Source organism: Balaenoptera acutorostrata, chromosome 15 (assembly GCF_949987535.1).
Source record: "Balaenoptera acutorostrata chromosome 15, mBalAcu1.1, whole genome shotgun sequence".
NCBI classification, from domain to species: domain Eukaryota; kingdom Metazoa; phylum Chordata; class Mammalia; order Artiodactyla; family Balaenopteridae; genus Balaenoptera; species Balaenoptera acutorostrata.
In genome coordinates this window covers 77,424,730-77,448,558 of record NC_080078.1, presented here as the reverse complement: position 1 = coordinate 77,448,558, position 23,829 = coordinate 77,424,730, and the positions used below count along the sequence as shown (strand labels likewise).

At 50.5% G+C, this 23,829-nt stretch overlaps 1 protein-coding gene across 5 annotated transcripts in view; it reads left to right on the top strand.

Moving 5' to 3' along the window:
• PREX1 (phosphatidylinositol-3,4,5-trisphosphate dependent Rac exchange factor 1) overlaps window positions 1-23,829 on the top strand; it is a 195,707-nt gene that overhangs the window by 84,646 nt on the left and 87,232 nt on the right. For all 5 annotated transcript variants that reach the window (XR_009005434.1, XM_057529298.1, XM_057529295.1 and 2 more), the window contains 3 exons: window positions 2,156-2,278; window positions 10,845-10,949; window positions 17,422-17,523. Coding sequence is in view for 4 of the 5 variants with exons in the window: in XM_057529298.1 (XP_057385281.1) it covers window positions 2,156-2,278; window positions 10,845-10,949; window positions 17,422-17,523 (330 nt within the window). In the remaining variant the exon portion in view is untranslated. The remainder of the gene's footprint in view (window positions 1-2,155; window positions 2,279-10,844; window positions 10,950-17,421; window positions 17,524-23,829) is intronic.

Sequence of the window (23,829 nt, the reverse complement as noted above, 5' to 3'; positions counted from 1 at the left end):
ACCCTAGAGGGAACCGTAGCCATAGCGACACTGGTGACCCCTGGCTGCCGGCTGCTGTGGGTGGTGAGTGGGGGGATGGGTGGGAGAGGGACTCCGTACCATATTTATTTTACTGTGTTTTGATTTTTGAACCCTGTGAATGCCTTCTTCAAAATTAAATTTAAAATGCCCCTGTTTAGGGAATTCCCTGGTGGTCCAGTAGTTAGGAATCGGCACTTTCACTGCCAGGGCCTGGGTTTGATCCCTGGTTGGGGTACTGAGATTCTGCAAGCCACGCCGTGTGGCCAAATTAAAAAGAAAAAATGCACCTGTTTAAAAAAACAAAACAAAACAGAAAAAGGAATTCATGCAGTTCAAAGGGCTTTAAGTCATAGAAAATCTCCCCTAGTTCTTCTTCTTAGAGGCCATGACGGTTAGCAGCTTGTGTCATTGTCCAGGGGGGTCTCCGCTTCTGCCAGCATAGAGAGGAGTGGCCTTTGCGTGTGTTATTTTACACAAATGGGCCCATGTTGGAATCCCATGTGGCACCATGATTCCCCCTCTCCCCCCCGCAGTATATATCAAGGATCATTTCAGGGCTCCAGATCCATTTCTACAGACCTGCAGATTCTTTTCACAGGCTCAAAGTATTTCAGAATATGGCATGTATTTAAATACAGCCAATCTACTTTATTTAACTATTTGACGAGTCCCCATTAATGGATATTTGGCTTTTGTCTAATCTTTTACTAGTGCAAATAAGGCTGTAGTATATGGTCTTGGCCATCCACCCAGTTCTCAGCCTCGGTGCAGTGAACAAGTTGGGCTGGACGATTCTTTGCCATGGGCGCTGTCCTGTGTGTTATAGGATGTGTAGTGGCATCGCTGGCCTCTACCTATGAGACACCGGTAGCATCCTTCTCCCCAGTTTGTGACAACTGAAAATGTCCCCAAACATTGGCAGATGTCCCCTGGGAGGCAAAACTAGCCCTGGTTGGAAATGACTGGTCAAAAGGTTAAATTCTGAAATGTAGAACTGTGGGTCAGATTGTGCATTTCAAACTTTATAGGTTCCTGTGGGGAAACAGGCACTCATATATTGTTTGTGAGAGTTTAAGTGGCGCATTTGGAACATCCTTCCCTGTTGTATTTTCTTCTATCAGGTCATTTTAATAGGTGCCTGGAAGTACCCTCATCGTTTTAAAAATCAGTCCTATGTGTATGCATATGGCTGATTCACTTCGCTGTGCTGCAGAAAGTAACACAAGCTTGTAAAGCAATTATACTCCAATAAAAAAAAAAATCAGTCCTATGGTTGGACATACCAGGTGTGTCTGGCCGTGATGAAGATTGTGATGGATGTCTTGGTATATATTCCTCTGCAGGCTGAGTGTGAAGTTCAGTTCCGCTCCTTCACTGGACCACGTGACCTTGGGAATGTTAATTATCTTCTCTGAGCATCCGTTCTTCATCTATGAATTGGGGATGATAATAGCTCCTGCCTCGTGGAGTTACAGTGAGGATTAGATGCCATAAGTGCATGTAAAGTTATTGGCACAGGATTAGGCATTAATCCTGTTTAGTAAATGTTGGCAGTATTTTTGTTAGTATCATGATTTCTGTTAGCTCCCGGCGTATGAGAGTGCCCGTTTTCCTATGTCCTCCTCGCCTGCACTGGGGGGTTATGTATTTTTTTTTTAAAGATTTATTTATTATTTATTATTTATTTATTTATGGCTATGTCAGGTCTTAGTTGCGGCACGTGGGATCTTTGTTGAGGCATACAGGATCTTTTGTTGTGGCACGCGGGCTTCTCTCTAGTTGTGGCATGCGGGTTTTCTCTTCTCTAGTTGTGGCGTGCAGGCTGGGCGGGTGGGCTCTGTAGCCGTGGCACGCGGGTTCCAGAGCGCGTGGGCTCTGTAGTTTGCGGCACACAGGGTCTCTAGTTGAGGTGCGCGAGCTCAGTAGTTGTGGTGCATGGGCTTAGTTGCCCTGCGGCATGTGGGATCTTAGTTCCCTGACCAGGGATCAAATCCACGTCCCCTGCATTGCAAGGTGGATTCTTCACCACTGGACCACGAGGGAAGTCCCTATGTATTTTTCTTTTTTGTGCTTCATTTTGGTCTCCTCTACGCCTCGATTAATGTTCTCCTTGGGCCTCATATTTCCCTCGCAGATCCTGTTCTCAAACATTGAAGACATCCTGGAAGTTCATAAGGATTTCTTGGCTGCCTTGGAGTTTTGTTTACATCCGGAGCCTCAGTCTCAGCATGAACTTGGGAATGTTTTCTTAAAATTCGTGAGTACGATGCCCCAGCCCCTACCGGAGCCTGCAGCTTTTGGGGAGTGGGCTTCTCCCCCGGGTCCCCATTCCGTCCACCCTTGGCCAGCTTCGTCTGCAGGTCTGTCTGGGAGAGGGAGAGACAGGTGGGCAGGCGGGTCCAGCCTCCACCCCCGGGAACAATGGGCAGAGGGTTGGACCCAGCAGACTGGGGCTCTTTTTAGTTGGCTCTCCCTCCCTTTAATGTCATGTAGAGTGTGGTCCCCTTTTCCTCAGAGCTCTTTGCTGAATGACTGCGTCCTGGGGCTCCTGTGACCTCCTGGCCTGGCGGGGCCCCTCTGCTCCAGCATGAGCAAGACGATGGACTCGGGTCAGACACACCTGCATTTGAGTCCCGGTCTGGCCACCCACTGGCCACCGAGGGTGTCTGACCCTTGGGTGCCCCCTTGGGCTGCTGGACAGGGAGACTGATCCTTGTTGTAATAGCGACTCTCTTCCCAAGTCACTTAGAATCGTGAGGGGACAGCTGGAGGAAGGGGGGCAGCCTAGCCCACAGCAGGCAACTGCTTTCCTCCACCCGTGCTGCGCGGGACCCTCCCCACTGGGAGGAAACCCGCACTGGCCTCACGGGCGTGAGGCCTAGGCCAGACTCCTGTCCTCTCTGAGCCTCAGTTTCCTCCTCTGATGGAGAGCAGTAGGGATAATGGTGCCTCCTTGAGTTGATGGAAGGACTCAAAGAGGTAAAGCAACAAAGTGTGTAGCCGAGAGCAGCAGTTCTCAACCAGGGGGTGATTTTGACCCCAGGGGACATTTGGCCACGTCTGGAGACATTTTTGGTTGTCACAGCTTGGGGAGGGGGCCGTGCTACTGGCTTCTAGTGCATGGAGGCCAGCGATGCTACCAAATAGCCCGCAATGTGCAGGACGGTCCCCACAGCAGAGGATTATCCGACCTCAAGTGTCAGCGGTGCTGAGATGAGAGACCTTGGCCTGGAGCAAGCACTCGGTCCATGTCGGTGCTTACTTTCGTTGTCATTGTCATCGTTACTAACTCCCTTCTCCAGGGAATCACATCTGTATGGTCCGAGATTAGCATGGCAGAGCCGGGCTGCTGATGGGCTGTGTCACCCTTGGCAAGTTGTTTTAACTTGTCTGTGCCTCAGTGTCCTCACCTGTAAAATGGGTAAAAAATTAGACCTGACCCTTGATGTCCTTGAGGATCGAGTGAGCTAATACAAGGAAGGAGAGGGCTCTGAACAGCTCCTGGCCCACAGTAAGTGCTCACTAAATGTTGGCTATTAGCTCTTCACGTGGCCACCATTCCTCAGCGTTAGAAATAGGATGAATGTGAGAGCGAGACAGGTGAGATGGGCACTAATGGAGGGCATGGTGCAGGGCAGGGATGTGATCTGCTTTGCATTTAAAGGGCTGCTGCTGGGGAAGTGGAGAGACCAGGAAGAGGTCACTGCGCGTCTGAGATGATGGTGCCCATTGGGCAGGGTGGTAGCCATGCATGTGGTGAGAGGGGCTAGTGGCAGTACTGGTTAAGGACACATCATTTTTTTTTTTTTTTCTCTTGCCAAGCCGTGAGGCCGGCAGGATCTTAGTTCCCCAACCAGGGATTGAACCCAGGCCCCAGCAGTGAAAGCACTGAGTCCTAACCACTGGACCGCCAGGGAATTCCCCAGGACAAGTATCTTGAATAGGAAAATAGAAAGGATGGTAGGGACAGTCTTCCCTTTGGGTTCTGAGGAAGGAGCGAGCCCCCATTTCTCTGGAGCCAGGCTGCTTAGGTTCCATTCCCTGTTCCATCACTGAAAAGCTGAGTGACCTTGGGCAAGTCACGTCACCTCTCCAGGCCTCAGTCTCCAACTCTGTAAAATGGGAGTAATGATAGTAGTACCTGCCGTATGGTGCTGTCATGAGGATGAAATGAGTTAATTCGAGTAAAGCACTGAGATGTGGCCTGGCTACAAGCTGGTGCTGCATGAGTGTCAGCAGTGGGTGTTATTCCAGCTGGGGCACCAAGGAAGGCTTTTGGGAGGTGGTGGCATAGTTGGGGATGCCCGTGAAGTGATGCCATCTGAGCTGAAAGTGGAATAGTCCATACTTTAGACGAAGCGGGGAAGGGGTCCTCAGGGTGCATTTTCCAGCTTGCCAATAACTCCAGGCCCCATGTGTCCCCCGACTTCTCTGCCTGAGCCGCAGAGGTGTGGTAAGCAGGTTTAACGCACTGGCTAGTGAGGGTCTCTGGATCCTGAGTCCCCACTTGGGCTAATTTGCTCAGAGATGCAGGGGACGGCTGGAGGAAGGAAGGTGGGGATTTTAGAGCCCAGGAGGCAGCCTCTTTTCCATACCCTCTCCTGTGCTGCCCGGAGCCCTCCTCATCAAACTGGACATCCACGAGGGCAGTGCCTACCCACAGAATCCTGATGTGCCGACGGTGGATGTTCAGGCCTTTGTGGGGAGTCAAGAAAACGTATTTAAAAGGGAAATTTGCATCATTATTGGACGTGGAAAATGAGTGTCTCTTGCTATTACAAATAAATGCAATAGAAACCAAGCTGTGTTACAGCATTCCATCTAGAAACTCTTGCCCACCTGAGTCTCTGAGCCTGAGACCTGTGCTGGGTTTGATCAAAAGGAAGATGAACAGTGTCAGACTGGCTTTGGTGTCACAGCACACCTTGCTGAGACCCTTCCTTGAGGTAATTGGAACAGCTGAAAAAGGAGTCAGCTTTCTCCACGTATGATCCAGTGTTTTTAATTTAAAGTCATCTTTTTCATTTAACACTTGCAGTCATCACCCCGCTCCCCCAAGGCTCATGGAAGACGGTGCTGAGTTCTTTTTAAAAGCGGCCGCTGCTGTAGGTTGGGTTCCAGGAGCTGGAGGCCTGCGTACAGGTGGCCTGTTGGAAGCAGCTGAAGAAGGTTGCACAGTCTCCACCTGGCCTGACCCCACCTGGGGTTGGGGGAACTCTGGAGCTGGCGTGCTTCTTCCTTCAGGTCGCCCTGAATCGCCATGAGGTAGCGGGGCCTTTGCACCCCAGTTGGACGTGGGCTGTCCCGGGGAGTGGGTGGACAGCCTCGGGCCGGCCAGGCAGCTGTCTCAGGCTGAGGGCGGTCCCTGGGGAGGGACTCACGGATAGGACACACTCACCACAGCATCCCCCGACAGCCCCAAAGGGAGGGGGCACCAGGGCCAGCCAGACAGCATCGGGGTTGTAAGGTGGTGACTGGGAACAGAGCTCTGTGTTCAGGCTTTCCAGGAGAGGAAGGGACACATCAGACCCTGTGAGGGGCCCTGGCTTACAGACCAGCCCACCGCTGCTGCCCAGCCAGTGGACAGTGGGGGACTCCCTCACACCCTCACCCCCAAACGCAACCACTGACGACTGAGGTGATTACAAACTAGCACTCAGTGAACCTTCTCTTTGTGCCGGGTGCTGGTCTGAGTGCTTTACGTATATTAGTTCATTACAACGTCACAACAACCTTTAACGGTGGGTGCTGTTATTGTACCCACTCTACAGATGAGGAAACTGAGGCCCAGAGAGGGTTAAGTCAGTGCGCAAGCTTACCCAGGCAGTGAGTGTTGGAGCCGGGATTTGAGCCAATGTCGTCTGACTCCTGGACTTGTGTTTTTCACCGTCTTACATGATAAAGTCTCTTTATATCATTATTAAGCACCTACTGTGCACTAGGCACTGTACTTGGCCCTGAGGATGGTGCCCTAAATAAGACAGACTTGCTTTTTGCTGCCATGAGGCTCCATGAGGAAGGTTAGTCAGTTGACAAAGGAGGTCGTTTCAGATGTGGACCTGGGTTTGTGAAGAATATAAAATGCAGATGTGAGGAGTGACTCTCCTTGAGGTTGTCTGAAGTTGGGAAGTCAGGGACAGGGTTGCTAGACTGAGCAAATAACAACACCCAGAACGGTGGGTGTTTGGATGAATTTGGATTTCAGGTAAGCGACAAATAATATTTTAGCATAAGTACATCTCATACAATGTTTGGGACATACTTCTACCGAAACACGGTTTGTTGTTTATCTGACATGAGCACTCAGCTGAGTGTCTTGTGTTTTATCTGGCGATCCTGGTCAGGGAAGGCCTCTGTGAGGTGGTGACATAGGGGATCTTGGAGAAGGATATGCCACGTGGAGAGGAAGCCAGGGGGGGCCCTGGATGGAGCAGGCTTGGTCCACTGGAGGAAGGCAGGGAGGCCGGAGTGGTTGGAGCAGAGTCAGTGATGGAGGGAATCCAGGGATGTCATGGGGGGCCCTGTCCTGCAGGGACTGCATTATGAGAGTTGGAGGGTTTAGCAAGAAGTGGTGTGGTCTGTGTTAGGTTTTAGCCTCTTCTCCCCACAACTGTGTGGACAGGCGGAAGATAGCTTGTGGAAAGTGACCTGAATCTCATACTCCCCTCCCCACCAGAGAGGTCTACGTGGCCAGCTCCTTCCCTTCTCCAAGTCTCAGTCTTTGTGGGTGTGAAATGAGTGGTGGGGAGCAGATGGTCTCCGTGGAGCTAGTGTCACCCCCTGGGTACTGTGGACGGCAGCCACCACTTCTGACAATCCTCGAGCCCTCTCTGGGGGCTAGAGCCTCTCCCCCAGCTGTCCCCAGCTGGCAGCTGTCCCCTTCTCCTCCTTCACAGCCCAAATCCACAGCCACATGCCCCCCACCCCCACATCTGTGTGTGCACAACGGTTTGTCCATTTCCTCCAAGCCAAACAAGCAAAGCCCCATGGGGCGCCCCTAGGAGGAAATTGAACACTTGGCCTCTTAGCTGTCAAGGGTAGCATTTCCACATTTGCTGCATCTTCGGCCTGCGATGCAGTTGGGGTTGAGCTCAATGAAAGGCAATGGGAGTGATGAAGCTCGGCAGGGTTTTGAAGAGGGATGTTGTCATTTGCTAAGTTTAACTTCTCCAAGTCTCAAGCCTTCTCCCCTGCCCTTTTCACAGGCCAAAGGAGAGGATGACATTGCACAGTGTGTCAGAGGAGGGGCTCAGGGAATGAGGAGTGACAAACCTGTGGCGCTCTAATGACTTATTCCCCTCTCCTGCATCCATGGCAGACATTGCTAGTCAATCACAGCATTCTCCATGGGGTTCCAGAATTCTTCTCACTAGTGTTCCAGCCAGCACTTCTTACTGATTGGGGTTGGCATGTGAGAATGAACAGATTTGGCTGTGCTTTTTGGTCCAACCCCTTCATGGTACAGATGGAGATGAACAGGGAGACTGTCATCACACCAGACTTGGGTCCATTTTTTTCATTTTCTTCCCCTTTTAGAGTGTGCATATATTACTACTGTCTTCACTGCGAGTGACAAAAACAACTCAAATAGGCTTAAACAAAAAAAGGACTTTATTGGCTTCTACAAATAAAATATTCAGGGTGTGTTGGCATCAGGTATAGCTGGATCCAGGACCTCATATGATGTTTTCAGAACTTGGTTTTTCTTTGTCTCTAGGCTCTGCTTTTCTCTGTTTTGGCTTAATTCTTAGCGTGGTGGCAGAGGTGGCCCTCAGCAGTTTCAGGGTGACAGTCTGCTAGCTTAGTAACAAAAGTTCAAAGAGAGCTTCTCTTCACAGCAGTTCCAACCTGAGTCCTTAAGGGCTCTCACTGGCCCAGTTTGGGTTGCATGGCCATTGCTGCCAGGACCGGGAGCTCTTTGATTGGTTTGGCCTGGGTCACACGCTCACCCATGGTGCCTGGGAGTGGAGTGGAGTCAGTGGGGTCAGAGTGTAGGAGGCAGATTCCCCAGGGGAACAACTGGGGGCTGTGACCAGAACAAGGAGGAGTGGATGCTGGGTGGGTGAAACAACACACGGGCCAGGGAAAAGCCGAGGCTGCATTGCGGTGCACCAGGGTTGTCCTGAAGAAACGTGGGGCTGGTGTGAGGGTCTCGGGCACCACTCAGTTCCTCCCTCTGCTCTCTTGCTTCATTCATCAGATAGTCACGAGGCCTGCGCTCTGTCTGGGACTTCAGTCCCCACTGGCCATAGCCGTGACCTCATCAGTTTGCAAAGCCTGCCTCCATGGAGCTCATGGTTCAGGGGGTGGTTGGAGGGAGGTGGACAGTGCAAGAATGAGAAATCAAATATACCGGGAGGCGAGAGCCACCACAGTCCTCAAAATCTGCCTGATGCCTTCCCTGGTGGCCTTCCCCAGACCTATGAGTCCATTCAGCTCCCTTCCTCCTGACTCTGCCTGTCTCTTTTTTGCCATCAAAACCTACCCATCCACTGTCCCACCTGTCATAGATGGATTCACCAATGGGATAATGAATTTGCTGAAATAGTAACCATGGTAATAATAGCAACATCAACAACAACAATAACAATAGCGGCTAATAGTTAAGGAGCCCTTACTATGCACTGTTTTACGCATTTACTATGAATTCACCTGATAACCCTCACAGCGACCTTATGACGGGGAGGTCATCACTGTCTATAATTTATAGCCACGAATGCAGAGGCTCTGAAACATTACCTGCCTTGCCCAAGGTCACAGAGCTGGTGAGCTGGGGAGTCGGGCTGTGAACCTGCGTGGTCTGGCTGTAGAACCTGGACTTGCACTTATGAGGCTGATGCTGATCGTAGCCATGGGGGCTTTGGTGTCTTATCTTGGAGCTGCGCTAATAGCAGGGCCTCCAGGCTCTTGGCTGCAGAGCTGGACGTCAGCATGGGGGTTAAGAGAGGTCGGATCCTCCTTATGCCACTTCGCTAGATGTGAGACCCTGGGCTCATGACCTTTCATTGGTTTCCCATGTGTGAGTGGGTTGAATACAGTGATTACCGTGTCAGGTTACCGTGAGGTGTGAGTGAGTCTCCCGCATTCCAGGAGAGCAGAGGGTGGCGTGTCCTAACTGCTCAGTACGTACTCCGTGTTGGCCATCGGCTCTGGCTGTGGGCACTTCGCTGCTCAGGGCATCTGCTCAGATGGTGTACACGGAGCCCCAGGGGGAGCTGGGCCGGGTTGGGGTGGCTTACTGATTCTGAAACCCATTCTCTCTCCTCGTTGGTTTCCTCTTTCCTGCAGCCACCCACCGGCAGGATGACTGGGGGCTTGTGCAGAAGCAAGATGAGCTGCTTACTTTGCAGACCCACCTTTTCCTTCCTTAGCTTCTTGGGGTCTCCTGGCCGCCCCACAGCCCAAGGTCAAGGCCCTTCAGCCACCTTCAGCCCTTCCTGTCCTGTGGCCTTCCCCAGGACATCCTTGTTTGGGGTTTGGTGGGTTGGGGGGAGGTGTTCAGTGAGCCTTTGGGAACCGAGTATGCTCAGTGGAGAGCTTCCTGCTAACTAAGACAGCTCCTGTCCCTTTCAGTCCCGGAAACCCTGACTGATGGTTACAGACCTGGTGACTCACAGGTGACCTCTAGGCTGGAAAGAGTCCAGCTTTGGGCTCAGGGATATCTGGAGGTCAAGAGGGCTATCCCCCTGCCTCAGCAGTGCCACTGCTGTGTGGCAGTGACCAGAGATCTACTTGTTCCCCCAAATTCCTGAGCCTTATTTAGACTCTTCTGGTTCATATATACAGGGCATTGCATCTAGTAGGTGTGTAGAGTTCATTCATTTAGTAAGTATTTATTGAGGACCTACTGTGTGCCAGGCATTGTGCTAGGACCTGGGGACACCTCAGTGAACAAGAGGATGTGGTCACTGCCTTCAGGGAGCCGACTGCCAAGTGGGAAAAGACAGATGATGAACAAATAATATGGATAATTCCAGATTGTGAGAATGCTATAAAGAAAATGAAGGTGGGGGGGGGGTGATAGAGTACACCTGAGTGGCCACTTTAGCTAGGGTAGTCCAGGGGTCATTTGAGGAGGTGGCATTTGAGTTGAGACCCGAATGCTGGGGAGTAGCCAGGCTTTGGGCAAAAGTGTTCCAGGTAGAAAGAACAGCAAGAGCAAAGGCCCTGAGGTAGGAACAGGCTTGGCAAATTCAAGGAGCAGATAGAAGGCCAGTGAGATGAGATCAGAGAAACTCAGGGTCACATTGTCTGGCCCTTGAAAGGTATAATAAAGTGTTGGATTTCATTCCTAGTGTAATAGAACACCATTGGAGGGTTTTAAGCAGTGGGGTGACACAACCTGACTTGTGTTTTGATTCTAAAGACATTTATTGAGCACTTCTTGTATGCTGAAACCTCACCTATTAAATCATTTAATTTCAGTAACAATCCCATGAGTTAGGGACTATAATTAACTCCACCTTAACAGATGAGGAAACCAAGGCATAGAGAGGTCCGGTAACTTGCCCAAGTTCACAGCTGGAAATGCACAGCCAGGGTTCAAGCCCAGGCTGCCTGGCTTGAGTCTGTGTACTTGACCCTGGGCCCTGCTGCTTCCTGAGAGGTCACTGGGTGCAGAACTGGGGCAAGAGTGGAGGCTGAGAGGCCTGTAGCGAGTGGGAGCGACTTCATCTGAAATCCCGCCTTGTGGGTATGTCTCAGGGTCAGGGTGTGGGGTAGGCCTTTCCTCCCGGGCCTGCTGGCCCAGGCGTCCGCACATCTCAGAGTGTCTGCCTTCCTGCCGTGACCTGTCTCCCACAGGCTCTGTCCTTGTCTTGCAGAAGGACAAGTTCTGCGTATATGAAGAATATTGCAGTAACCACGAGAAGGCCCTGCGTCTGCTTGTGGAGCTGAACAAGATCCCCACCGTGCGGGCCTTCCTTTTGGTGAGTTAACTGTCACCCCTGCTTCTCCCTTCCTCTCTGCCTCAGCCTTGCGAATCCACACAGACCCATGGTACCTGATCCCTTCCTCAGCTAGGGCAGTCTGTGTACAGCAGGTATCACAAATGTTTTCTGTAAAGGGCTAGATAGTGAATAATTTTTGCCTTTTTGCGTCATACAGCCCTGTCATCACGACTCTACTCTGCTGCTGTAGCATGAAAACAGCCATAAGTAATATGTAAGAAATGAGCATGGCTGCATTCCAATAAAACTTTATTTATAAAAATAGGCATAGAGGGCTGGATTGGCTCTAGGGCCAAATTTGCCAATTCCTGTTCTAAAGTAATGATCCTGATAAGACTGATAACAATAGTAGTAATAATTGTATTCAATGTTATTAGTATTATTTAATTATAAGTGAAAGAAAATCTGGTTAAAATTGGCTTAAGGAAAAAAAAAAGATTTACTGGTTCACTTTCTTGGAAAGTTTAAGACCTGAGAGAGCTTCAGGTACAGCAGAATCTGGGTGTTCCAGTGACATCATCAGGAGTGTGTCTCTTGGTTCTGCTTTTCTCACCTTGGCTCCATTCCCAGGCAGGCTCTCCCCATGTGGTGGCAATGTAGCCTCCAGTGGCTCCACGCTTATACCTCTCATAGCCGAGCAACTCCAGGATAAAGAGGGCTCCTCTTTTCTAATGGTAACAGCAAAAATTCTGGGTCTGATGCTCACTGGCTCAGCTTGGCTGAAGACCATATCCATGAACCAGTTGCTGTAGACAGAGGGATTGGCTGGTGCTCGGATTGGTCACTTCTGGAGCTGGAGGGCGGGGTCAACTCCATTCATACGACAGGCCCTAAGGCTGTGGGTGGATCCCTAAAGGATGTTGGTTTGCACTTGTGGAAGTAAGTTGGGAATGGACGTTGGTCAGGCAAAACCATAGACACCCACGATGGTCTTTCCTACAATCGCACGATTCACTTGTGTATAAAACGGGTTCTCATTTGTGATCTCCTTGGAGCTTTACCGGCCGCTGTCTGTTGTGTATGAGTTGGGGTATACATTTGTCTGCCTTACAGACATCCCAAGTAACAGTGGTCTAAACAAGGTAGACATTTATTTCTCTCCCATGTTAAGAACGTGGAAGTAGGCAGTCTGGGGGTGGCATGGGGGTCCCAGTGTCAGGGGCCAGTGCCCTAGTATGTGCCCTCATCGACATGGTCTAAGACGACTTCTCACCCCTTCCACACTCCAGGTGGTGGGATGCAGGAAGGGTGGGAAGGAGGGCCTGCCCCTCCCCTTTTAAGGGCACAGTAGGAAGCTGCACACATCTGCTGACATCCCGTTGGCCAGAACTTAGTCACGTGGCCACACCTAGCTGCAAGGGAGGCTGGGAAATGTAGGCTTTATTCTGGGCAGCCCTGTGCCCAGCTGAAAATTCTGTCGCTTTGGAAGAAGAATACATTCAGGGACACCGCATAGCCTTTGCCACAGGTGGTTTTGACGACTCCAAAATATTAAGTGACTTCCTGAGAGTACATACTTGAAAAGTGATTGAGCTTCTCATGGGTTCAAGTCTCCGTCTTTCGCGTCTCAATTCCCTGCTCATTCAGTCACAGACCACCCACCCCCTGAGCCCCCATGCTGTTTTATTTCCCAGCGGCACACACAGAATTCAGCACACAAAAGTAGAACAGTTAACTGCCATGGCATAAGGAGTCTTAACCGTGTGCCCAGAGAGCTAAACTATATAGTACAATTCTTAACTGCACTTCTCCCTAATGCACAGTCTCCAAGAAAATACTTCCAGGATTTTGATTCAAAATGTGTGTTTCCTTTACCAGTGAGTTCGTGTTGCTTGGCCCACTTCCAGTAAGCATCTGAGGCAGGGGAGCTTGGCCAGCTGATTGCCACTTTTGTCTCAGGCGTCTTAGGTGTTCAGGACTGGTGCATTTTGTTGTTGGTATCTGCATCTTTACATTTCTGGTTTTTCACTTACATTCGTAAGAGTCTGGGCACAAAGCAGAGATAAGTCTGGTAGTGTAAAGTCACACACGCGGCCACGTTTCTGTGGTTGGTCCGGGACTCTGAGGCAGCACCGCTCTGCAGTGGTCCTGCTGCCCAGGCTTGGGCTCCCTGAGTCCCACCGTCTGGACTCAGCTGTGTCTTGGGAGGCAAGAAGATGCCCAGAAGGTGTTTGCAGGGGTGCGGGAAGGAAGCGCTTCGCTTCTTCTTTTTTCCTTCCTCTCTCTCCTGCAGTCTTCCTGGTAGGCCAGGCTGCCCTTTTCCTGGCAGCAGCTGGGCTGGGCCGGATTGGGCAAGGGGAGGAGGTATGGGGCACCAGCACACACGCCATCTGTCTCCCTCCTTGCTGGCATCTCCCAGCTTCTGGCCACCTGCAGAAGAGCCGTCTCGAGTCTATTGTGGGATGTTAAGGCATTGGGAACAGACACAATCTGGCTTTCCATTCATGATGTACTGTACACTAGCAGAGAGATGGGACGGGGACTTCGTCTTTCTGTGCCTCAGTTTCTTGTCTATAAAATGGGGATAATTGATTCATTTATTCATTCACCAGCTTCGTTTTGAGCACCTACCAAGTGGTAGGGATCATTCTAAGTACTGGCGATATAACAGTGACCAAGGCAAGAAAAGTCCCTGCTCTCATGGAGTGGCCATTCTCGTAGAGGGGACTTCCATGATATGTCACATGGCATTTAGTTCTCTGCAGGAAATAAAGTGAGTTAAGGATGGCGGGAGTTTTGAGCAAGTTTGGGTGGTGGCCGCTATTTTAGATGGCTCTTTGGGAACACAGTGTCTTAGGTGACATTCAAGCAGAGACCTGGGTAAAGTTAAGTGAGAGAGGCAAGAAGTATCTGGAGGGAAAGCACTCTAGGTAGAGGACCTGCAAGTGCAAAGGTCCTGAGGTCCTAGTGTGTTTGAGGAATAGCAAGAAGACCAGGGTGGCTGGATTGGAGAGTATGAGAGGAAAAGTAGAAGGACATGGGGTCAGAAAGATTGAAAGAGGCCAGATAATGAAGGAGCATTTAGACAATGGGACGAATCTGAGAGTTTTAGAAAGCTTTGTTATTGCTGCGTAGCACGTGTGATGAATGTACTCACAGCATAATGAATCTTTGCATATGTGTGCACCCATGGACCCACCCCCTGAGATCAAGATTTAGAACACTCCACTCCAGAAGGTTCACTCCGGAAGATTCCCTGTGCCCTTTCCCAGGCATGCCCCTCTGTGCAGCCAGAGGTAACCTCTATGCCGATTTGTCTCACTAAAGGTTAGGTTTGCCTGTTCTAGAATGTTTCACGAATGGAATCACACAGGAGGCTTTTGTGTCTGCCTTCTTTCGCTCAACATAATGTCTGTGAGGTTCGTCCAGGTTGGAGCATGTGACAGTACTTTCAATAGAATAGTCAATTTTAGTCTGGGTGGGATGGCAAACCGTGGGATGGTTTTGAGCAGAGGAATGATGTGAACTAATTTGCATTTTGAGCGGCTCCCCTTGGCCGTGTGAGGGTAGGAGCAAGGAGACCAGGGTGGAGACTTGTGTGAGTTTCCCAGGGCTGCTGTGACAATGACCACAAACTGTGTGGCTTGAAACAAAATTTATTCTCTCACAGTTCTGAGGCCCGATGTCTGAGATCAAGGTGTCAGCAGGGCTCTGCTTCCTCCAAAGGCTCCAGGGAAGGGTCCTGCCTTTCCTCTTCCAGCTTCGGGTGGCCTCACGTGTTTCTTGCCTTGTGGAACCAGAACTCCAGTCTCCGCCTCCCTCTTCACACAGCTGCCTTCTCTGTGTCCTGTCCTCTTCTTATAAGGAGCCTGTTGATTTCAGGCCCACCCTAATCCGGAATGAGAATGACCTCATCTTAATTGGACTAATTGTATCTGTAAAGACCTTATTTCCAAATAAGGTCACATTCTGAGTTTCCGGGTGGACATGGCATTTGGGGGGACACTATTCAACCCACTCTGGGGCTGCTGCAGTGGTCCAGGCAGGAGATGACGGTGGTGAGGGTGGGGCGGTAGCGCTTTGAGAGGTGGTTGGATTTACACAGAGTCTGGTTGGCCAGCTGACGCGACGTGCCGTGTGGTTGGCTTTGGGCTATTAACGAATGGGAAGAATCAAAGATGTCTCCAGGGCTTAGGGCCCAAACAACTGTAAGAATGGAGGTACAATTTCCTGAAATGGTGAAGGTTGGGTAGGAGCATGTAGGAGAGATAAATTTTAAAAAATCCCTTTTGGGGAATTCCCTGGCAGTCCAGTGGTTAGGACTCAGCGCTTTCACTGCTGAGGCCGGGTTCGATCCCTGGTTGGGGAACTAAGATTTTGCAAGCTGCGGGGTGTGGCCAAAAAAAAAAATTCCCTTTTGGATGTGTGAGGTTTAAGGATGCCTGTTAGATGTCCCGGTGGGGATCTGGGCCTAGAATCAGAGATGTGAGTCTCGGGTTTTGGGAAGGGAGGGGCCAGGCTGGAGATAGAAAGCTGAGTGTTTCTGCGTAAAGGATGGTTAAAGTGGTGAAAGCGATGGGTCTGGATGAGGCCAGCGGGGAATGAGTGTGGATGGAAAGGACGACCCAGGGGCATGGCTGCCATTAGGAGGTCGGGAAGAGGATGAGGAGGATGACACCTCACCTGAATCAGTTCTGTGAAATTAGGATGGTTTAAAGAGAGGATCCTCAAAAGTTCTTCCCGTAGTGCCTGGGGCATAATCTTATTAGAATAGTGAATAGCTCTGTATGTGCTGGCTTTTTTTTTTTTTTTTTTTTTTTTTCCTTTTAAATGAAAATCTAGGGTGTTTGGGGTGAAGAGGAATTGGTGGCCGTGACGGTCCTGTGAAAAGTTCTTGATCCTGGACAAAGAGGCAGGCCTTTCTCCAGCCAAGCCCTGGGGGCGTCTGGAAAGCACACCCCACTCCCAGGCTCCCTCTCTCTGCCTGGAGCTGACATCATCAGGGCAGCTTGTGGGGAGCGCTGGCTTGGAGGACAAAGGCCCGAGTGTGAGCGGTGTGGGACCTGGCACGTCCCAGCTGCTGCAGCCCTGATCCCCCATCTGTGCCAGGGCTGCATGTGGGGCTGGGAGCCATGCAGCTCCTGCTAGAGCAGGGACCCAGGGCCCCTGGGACTATTTCTCGAAGGAGAGGGTCCCCAAAGATCCCCGAGAGGCAGAGGACTGAGCTCTGAGACTGGGGCCAGTGCTTCTGGCTCTGAGTGCCAGTTTGCCCATCTGGAATGGGGATCTTGCTTATTCTAGGGCTGTGAGGATGAACTTTACCTATGGGTGAAACACAAGGCACAGAGCCTTAGGCATGGTAAGCACACGGTAAATGTTCTCTGGTCTTATTTTACCTTGACTATAAGCAGGGAAGTTGTCTGCTTTGTTGGGCAGTTCCCCAGTGCTTGGAACTGTGCCCAGCACATAGTAAGCATACAATGTGTATTTGGAGAATGAATGAATGAATAAATGATTGGATGGGAATCCCTCTTCCCAAGAGTCCCGTTCCATTTCCATTCTCCTAGCATGGTGTTGAGGCGGAAGGCTGAGACTCCTTCATTGCTGGATGTGCTGGCAGTTTGTTCATTCATTCATTAGTCCATTCATTCATTAGTCTCTTCATTCATTCATTCATACATTGGGCACACAGTGAGCCCTAGGGACCCAGGACTGTGAGGGGCGTGGTGGGAGACCATAGACATGTAACTTGGTACACTTCTTTCCCATGCATGACTTTCTACTTTACTACCGATAGGTTCTCCATAAACAATGCCTAGTTTTGTTTTGTGTGTCATTAGAAGGTTTATGTAAATGGGTTCACACCATACATATCCTTTTGTTTTCCTTTTTTGCTCAAGAGCGTGTTTTTGAGGTTCACCCACATTGCTATACATAGCTTTAGTTCTCCCATTTTCACCACTGCGTAGTGTACCATTGTGGAAATCTGCTGCAAACATTTTTCATTCTCCAATTGATGGATATTTAGGTTGCTGTCCACTTTTTGCTGTTTTCAACAAGGCAGTTTTGAGTGTCCATGTTCCTGTGTCCTGTGCATGTGTGTGAGTTTCTGTAGAATGAAGGTTGGCAGACTTTTCTGTAAAAGGCCAGATAGTAAATATTTTAGGTTTTGCAACTATAAGGTCTTTGTTACAACTACTCAGCTCTCAGATGCAACCATGGACATTGTGTAAACAAATGGGTATGGCTGTGTTCCAGTAAAAATTTAATTGCCAAAACAGGGAGTAGGCAGGATTTGGCCCACGGGCAATAGTTTGCCAGCCTCTGATCTAGGCTTTGTGCTGGGTTGTAGAATATACACATTTCTTCCTCCCCTAGGTATTGTTAAGTTGCTTCCAAAGTGATTGTCTTTAGCTGCATTTTGAGAATGCTTCCCATGATTATTTGAGGGTGGCCAAATTCCTTTGCTGTCCTTGGTGAGTTCTAACGAAGGTCTCCTGTCCCTTTTCAGAGCTGCATGCTCCTGGGAGGCCGGAAGACCACGGACATCCCTCTGGAGGGCTACCTGTTATCTCCTATTCAGAGGATCTGCAAGTACCCCCTCCTCCTCAAGGTGAGACGTTCCCCCTGTTCCTTTCCCCGATTTTGAAGCGACAGAAAATTCAGCTTTGCCTGGCTTAATCAAAAAAAATAAAACTTGTTAGTTCAGGTAGCTGAGAAGTTTTGGGCCAGGCTGCATCCAGGCCAGGACCCTGCCTCTTTCTCCCTGGTTCAATTCTGCTTCCCACCTTTCAGCTCTTATTTTCAGCATGGTAGCAGATGGCTGTAGTTACTGTGGCTTTGCACCCTCTCAAGTTCAAAGACAATGGGAAAGAGTGAGCCTCTCTTCCAGTAGCTCTGACAGAAGTCCTGAGAGTCACTCAGGCTTTGGTCATCTGTGAGGAGAATGCAATATTAGGAATGCTTTGGGCCTGAGTCATGTGCTTTAATTTGAACCAATTACAGGAAGCCTTTGCTTGTGCTGTTTGCCCTCCTCTCATATGCTTGGACTTGCCTCTACCCCTGACCCAATCATTATGAGCTGGGTAGTGTTGTGCTTTGATTGGCTGAGATACAGTCCAGTGACAGTGAGCAGGGCAGTGTCGTGTTCTGATTGGCTGAGACCACAGTCGGGTGCTCCACCCCTGAACCAATCAACCCTGAGCAAGCAAGCTCTGATTGGCACAGACTTGTGTCATGTGCTCCCACCAGTCACTGGATCCCACAGGCCAAAAGTCCAGTGATGGAGAGAGAGGGACCCCCTCACCCAGATCTGGGCTCTTGGTGGAAGAGGGGTGCGGGTGCAGATGCTGGGGGGGACAAACCAGAGCCATCGACACACCTGCTGTCTCCCTCCCCGCCCAGCCACATTTGACTTAGTCTTGGTCAGGCAGACCAGGGGAAGATGTGCTGCTTGTGGGAGGGCCCAAGAAGTCTCGATCCTCAACTTCAGAGTCAGCTTCCAGGCAGATCTCCAGCTGGGTGGATGGCTCTGCCGCCATCCACTGCTTTCAGCCCAGGCTTTTCCGCCCTTGGAGACGGTGGCCGTTGGCCTGAGCCTGCCCTGGCTCCATCCTGAAGGCCTTCTGTCTGGCAGCTGTTTCCTGGGGTCCCTGCTGGTGGATTAATTTGGCTGGTGGTGCCTCATTCATGCACCTGCGCACTGGGGCCACATGCATCTTTGCTCCATGAGCTGAAAGGGAGAGGGAAGGGGAAAAGTACTAGGGATTCTTGAACTTGCCTTTCTGCTGGAGACAGTGTTTGACAAGACCCTCGTGGGGGCCATCAGCTCTGCCTGTGAACACAGGCCTTGAACGTGCGTATCCGTGGGTGGTGGGACCCAGCTCTCCCTGCGCCTCCTCTGGCCTGCTGCTGTTTATGCCTCCCAGGGAGCTGAAAGAACCATCTGCAGTTGTTCTTGCAGCTGCTTTGATCCCCAGACAGGTGTTGGAAATGCCATAAGTAGCTCAGCTCTTCATCTTGGTGCTGAAGAAGCTCCAGGTGGAACTTGTAAATTGGTAACCTGTGGATTGCAGTGGACCTGCAGATGTGCTTCACTTGATTTGTTTGGTGTGTTTTCCAAACTTGAATCAGTTGCCGGCATTTAAGAGGTAGTATTCTGCAGTGGTTTAGGGCAGGGGTTGGCAAAACTGTGGCCTGTGAGCCAGATCCAGCCCATGGGCTGTTTTTGTACAATCCATGAGCTAAGAATGGTGTTTACATTTTTTTAAGGGTTGTTAAAAAAGCCCCCAAAACAAGCAAAGAAGAATATGTGACAGAGACCAGATGTGGCCAGCAAAGCCTAAAATATTTACAGTCTGGCCATTTACAGAAAAAATTTGCTGACCCCTGGATTAGAGCCAGGCTTTGCAGTCACAGGCCGTCTGGGTTTGAATTCTAGCTCTGCCATTTACTGGCTGCTTAACCTTGGGAAAGTTACTTCCCTGGACCTCAGTTTCCCTGTCTGTAATACAGTGTTTGTATTAATAGTACTGATAAGGTTGATATGATGATTAAACCTTTATTTACTTAATTCTTACAGCAACTCAGTGAAGTAGGCACTGTATCAGCCCCCTTTTAGAGATGAGGCACAGAGGCACAGACGAGGGAAGTGGCCCGTTCAAGGTCTCACGTTAGGTAAGCAGGATGAGCCATGATTGGAACCTGGGCAGTCTGATTCTAGGGTTCTGTGCCCTAACCATCAGGCTACACTGCCTGTTGGGAAGCACTTTGGAGAGTTAAGCCGCCAAAGTGCCGGGGTGTCAGGGATGCTGACCTTCTCAGTTCCCTAGGTGGGGGTCTGGGAAGGTTGGTGGCCTTGTGTTTTGTGGCTTGGTGGCTAGTTTGCTCCTTCTTTCCTGGGTTTCAAAACCTTGAATATCTGACCCATTGGAAGAATCGCCAGCTATAGCCCCAGACCCCATCCAAGGTTCCCTAGGTATTAACACTTTGGTTTCTGGATCTTGGGAAAGTCTGGTATCCCAGTGGCCACTTGGAGTGGCAGTTTCCGTAATGTATTTTGGGGAATATACATTATACATATAATGTTATATGTGTATAAGATTATGTATGTTATACATATATAACATTATATGTATAATATGTATAAATGTATAAATTATGTACATATATAAAAATTATATGTATAACATTATACATATAATTTGGGGAATATGCATATACATATAATGTATTTTGGGGAACCACCCCCGCAGTGGGGCTGGACCTGTATGTATGTCCTGGCGGACTCTAAGCTCTCGATGTGAAGTCCAGGTGTTTCTGAGGCCTGCTCAGCCCCAGGGGCCACAGTCTGGCCCGGTGAGATTCCTGGGCTCTGGATTCCCAGGAGAGCAGAGAGAGAGAGAGACAGCCCGCTGACAATTGATGGAGGAGTAACTGCCCACAGGAAACAATGAGGAAGCGGAGCTGTGAGTTTTCCTCCAGACCAAATGGCTGTTTACACGTCCCGTTTCCTCCATCTCCAGCTGTGTTTATCCGGGGCTCAGAGAGCACTGGGGCACCTGCCAGCAGGGCCTGAGATTCCTGTGGGGACATGCCATGCTCCCCGCCCGACAGAATTGCTCAGAGTGTCCTGGCCTTTGGCACCCACAGCTGGAATATTTGCATCAGAAAACAGCTGGGATTGAGGGGAACTCTACGTACCCCTCCTGAGTTCCTTTTTTCTGTCACATTTTCCAGTGGATTTTCAAAGATTATCCTATGAGCTTGGGGCAGCTGAGCCCGAACCCTCAGTCCTGCCCACACCCCCTCCGATTCTGACGCCCTCACAGATGTCCCTGTGGCCTTCTGAGCCCCCTTGTTTGAGCTGAACTTTGAATTGAGTAGGCGAAAAGGGTCAAGGAGCCTGGGTGGGAAGGGGGACGAGGCGAGAATGAAAGTCTCTTTGGGAATAGCCCCAAAAAGCTGAACTTGAAACATTGCCTAAGGATAGCCGGAACATTCTATTTCAGCCTTCAGCCCAGGTCTGGGATAGCCAGTTGGCATTTTCAGGCTTTGCTGAGTTTTCCATCACTGTTTCCCAGAAAATGATTCAGGTTTGGGGTGATGCCCCTGGTGCTCAAATGGCAAGTGCCCGAGGGGAGACCCACTGTCACGGACCCTTTTAGTTATTGCCTGGTGACGTGCAGATCTCACTGGCATGCGCACCAGCTGCTGGCACGGCTCAGGGCCACAGTCGTGAGCAAGACAGACCCAGTGCCTGTCTCTTGGAGCTTCAGTCTCGGACTGGACCCACAAGGGCCTGGTATGTAATGGAAGCGGGTTGAGGCCGGCAGAGGGCAAACAGGAGGGGCACATGTGTCTAAAGGGGCAGCTTCCCCTCCAGTCCCCTGTTCCCTTTGTCTCCTGCCTCTCTGACCCCTTCCTTTCAGTCTCCTTTGCTGATTCCTCACCTTCCAGGCCTCCAAGTGTAGGTGGGCTCAGTCCATGGGCCTTTTTTCTATCCAGATTTGCACCTGCGGTGGCCTCATCCATTCCATGCCCCACCCCCCTTTTAAAGTATATTCCAAAGTTGTGCAACCATCACCACAGTAATTTTAGAACATTTGCATCACCCCCAAGAGAAACTCTGGATCCACGAACAGTCACTTCCCTTTTCCCTCCTCCCTGCAGTCCCCGGCAAGCACTCATCTACTTTCTGTCTCTGTGAATTTGCCTACTCTGGGCATTTCATATGAGTGGAATCATATAATATGTAGCTTTTTGTGTCTGGCTTCTTTCACTTAGCGCAGTGTTTTCAAGGTTCATCCATGTTGTAGTATACATCACCACTTTATTCCTTTCTGTGGCGGAATAATATTCCATTGTGTGGGTATACCATGTTTTGTTTATCCGTTCATCAGTTGATGGGCGCTTGGGTTGTTTCCACTTTCTGGAGATTATGAATGATGCTGCTGTGAACATCCACGTAGAAGTTTCTAGGTGGACATTCCCATGGCTTTAGACCCCGTCTCTGTCCGATGACTTCCAGCCTGGACCTCTCGCCTAAACCTGGTCTTGTTCTCCTGCCCACTTGACTTCTCCGCTTGAAAGTCTCACAGGCACCTTCTACCTAGCATATCCCAAACCAAATGCTCGGCTCTCCCCTTCCCCCAGACCTGTCTCCCCTCCCACCTACCGCCTCGTCCTCATCTCCGTAAATGGCCAGATCAAACATTCTGGACCCAAACTGGGCACGTCCTGGGAAACATCTTCTGGGACAGCAGCTGCAGAGGGGTCGTGTCAGGGATGCTTTTGCAGGATCTCTGCTCAGGGTATAGCCTCGGGACCCTGCATAGGCTCCGGTGTCTTCTGCACCTCCCACGTCTGTCTATGGGTGATGCAGCTGTCACCTACACACAGTGTGAGGACCTTGCCATTTGGTTGTCACGTCTGTCTCCTTGGACATCAGGAGTGTGGTGCCCCTGGGGATGGCCCGTGGTCCATCACTAAGGAGGTGTCGGCATCAGTTCTTGGTGCAGGAGGATGACTGGGGAGTGGTGTGTTTCCCAGAGTGTGGGATGTGTACCACTCACAGCTCACCAAAGGATTTTAGGCGGCACAGGAGGAAACTTCACGTGGGGTGGGTGGTGGGAGAGGGGAGAACATAACACCAAGCACAGTGAATCACACCGTGAGACTAGTACTTTCTTAACAAATCTCTTTCCGTCTTCCTGATTATCTCCAGGAGGAGAGCCACAGTGGGTGCTGCAGTGTCTAGGGTTTTTGGAGCCATTCATGCATTTACCAACCATTTATTGAGCAGCTGTTATATGTCAGGCATTATAGTAGGTGCTGGAGATACAAAGTGAACAAAAACTGCCCAAACCCCTTCTTCTATGGTCTGACATTCTACTGGGGGGGGGGGGGGTAGAAACAGACAACAAATGAATGAATAGGAAATGTATATACTTGTTTAGATGGCATGAATACTATGGAAAAAAAAATATCAGGGTTAGTAAGGTCCAGGAGTGATGGATGGAGAAAGTGACATTTGTGCCAAGACCTCAAGGAGGTGAGGAAGGGGGCCATATAGGTACCTGGGGGAAGAGTCTTCCAGACAGAGGGAAGAGCCAGTGCAAAGGCCCTGAGGCAGGAGTGCATCTGAGGAACAGTGAGGAGACCCGTGTGACCAGAGGGGAGGACCTGAGGGAGAGAGTCGGGGAGTGAGGTTAGAGAGGTGATGGGCCCAGATTGTGTGGGGCCTTGTGGGGTCTTTGTCTGCTCTGAGTGAGGTGGGCACCATGGGAAGGTTTTGAGCAGAGGAGGGACAGGATCTTAGTTCTCACGGGATCCCTCAGGCTGTTTGTGGAGAAGGGACTGTGGGGTGATGAGGGTGGAGGCGAGGGGCGGGGAGACCAGGGAGGCGTTGATACGAGTGGTCCAGGCAGGAGGTGACTGGACCAGGGTGGTGGCAGTGGAGACAGAGGCATTTTATGAGAACTGCCTCTTCACATCATTTGCTCATTTTCTGTTGGATAGTTGTCTTTTGTGTTGATTTGCCAGAGTTCTTTCTCTTCATTCTGGCTACCTCGGGTCATCTCTTTGGAATTCTTCTCTGACCCTGATGTTACGAAGTGAGTTCCTAATCTGCTGGCGATCTGGCATTGTTACCGTCTTGCCGAGAAGGCACAGGAAGTCACAGGTCTCTTTTCTGTGGCCCCCTTTGCCCCCGCTCTCATCTTTCCCCCAACCACAGTGCCCGCCCTGCATCTTGCCTCTTGGGCTGAGCGCTGACACCTTGCCCACAGATGCTTCAGCACCTCTGACTGCACCAGCCCCAATTCAGGCTCTTTCCGTGTGGTGAGCAGCAATAGCCTCGGGCTGCTCGACTCCCTCAGGGTGGGGGACCTGCTCGACTCCCTCAGGGTGGGGGACCTGC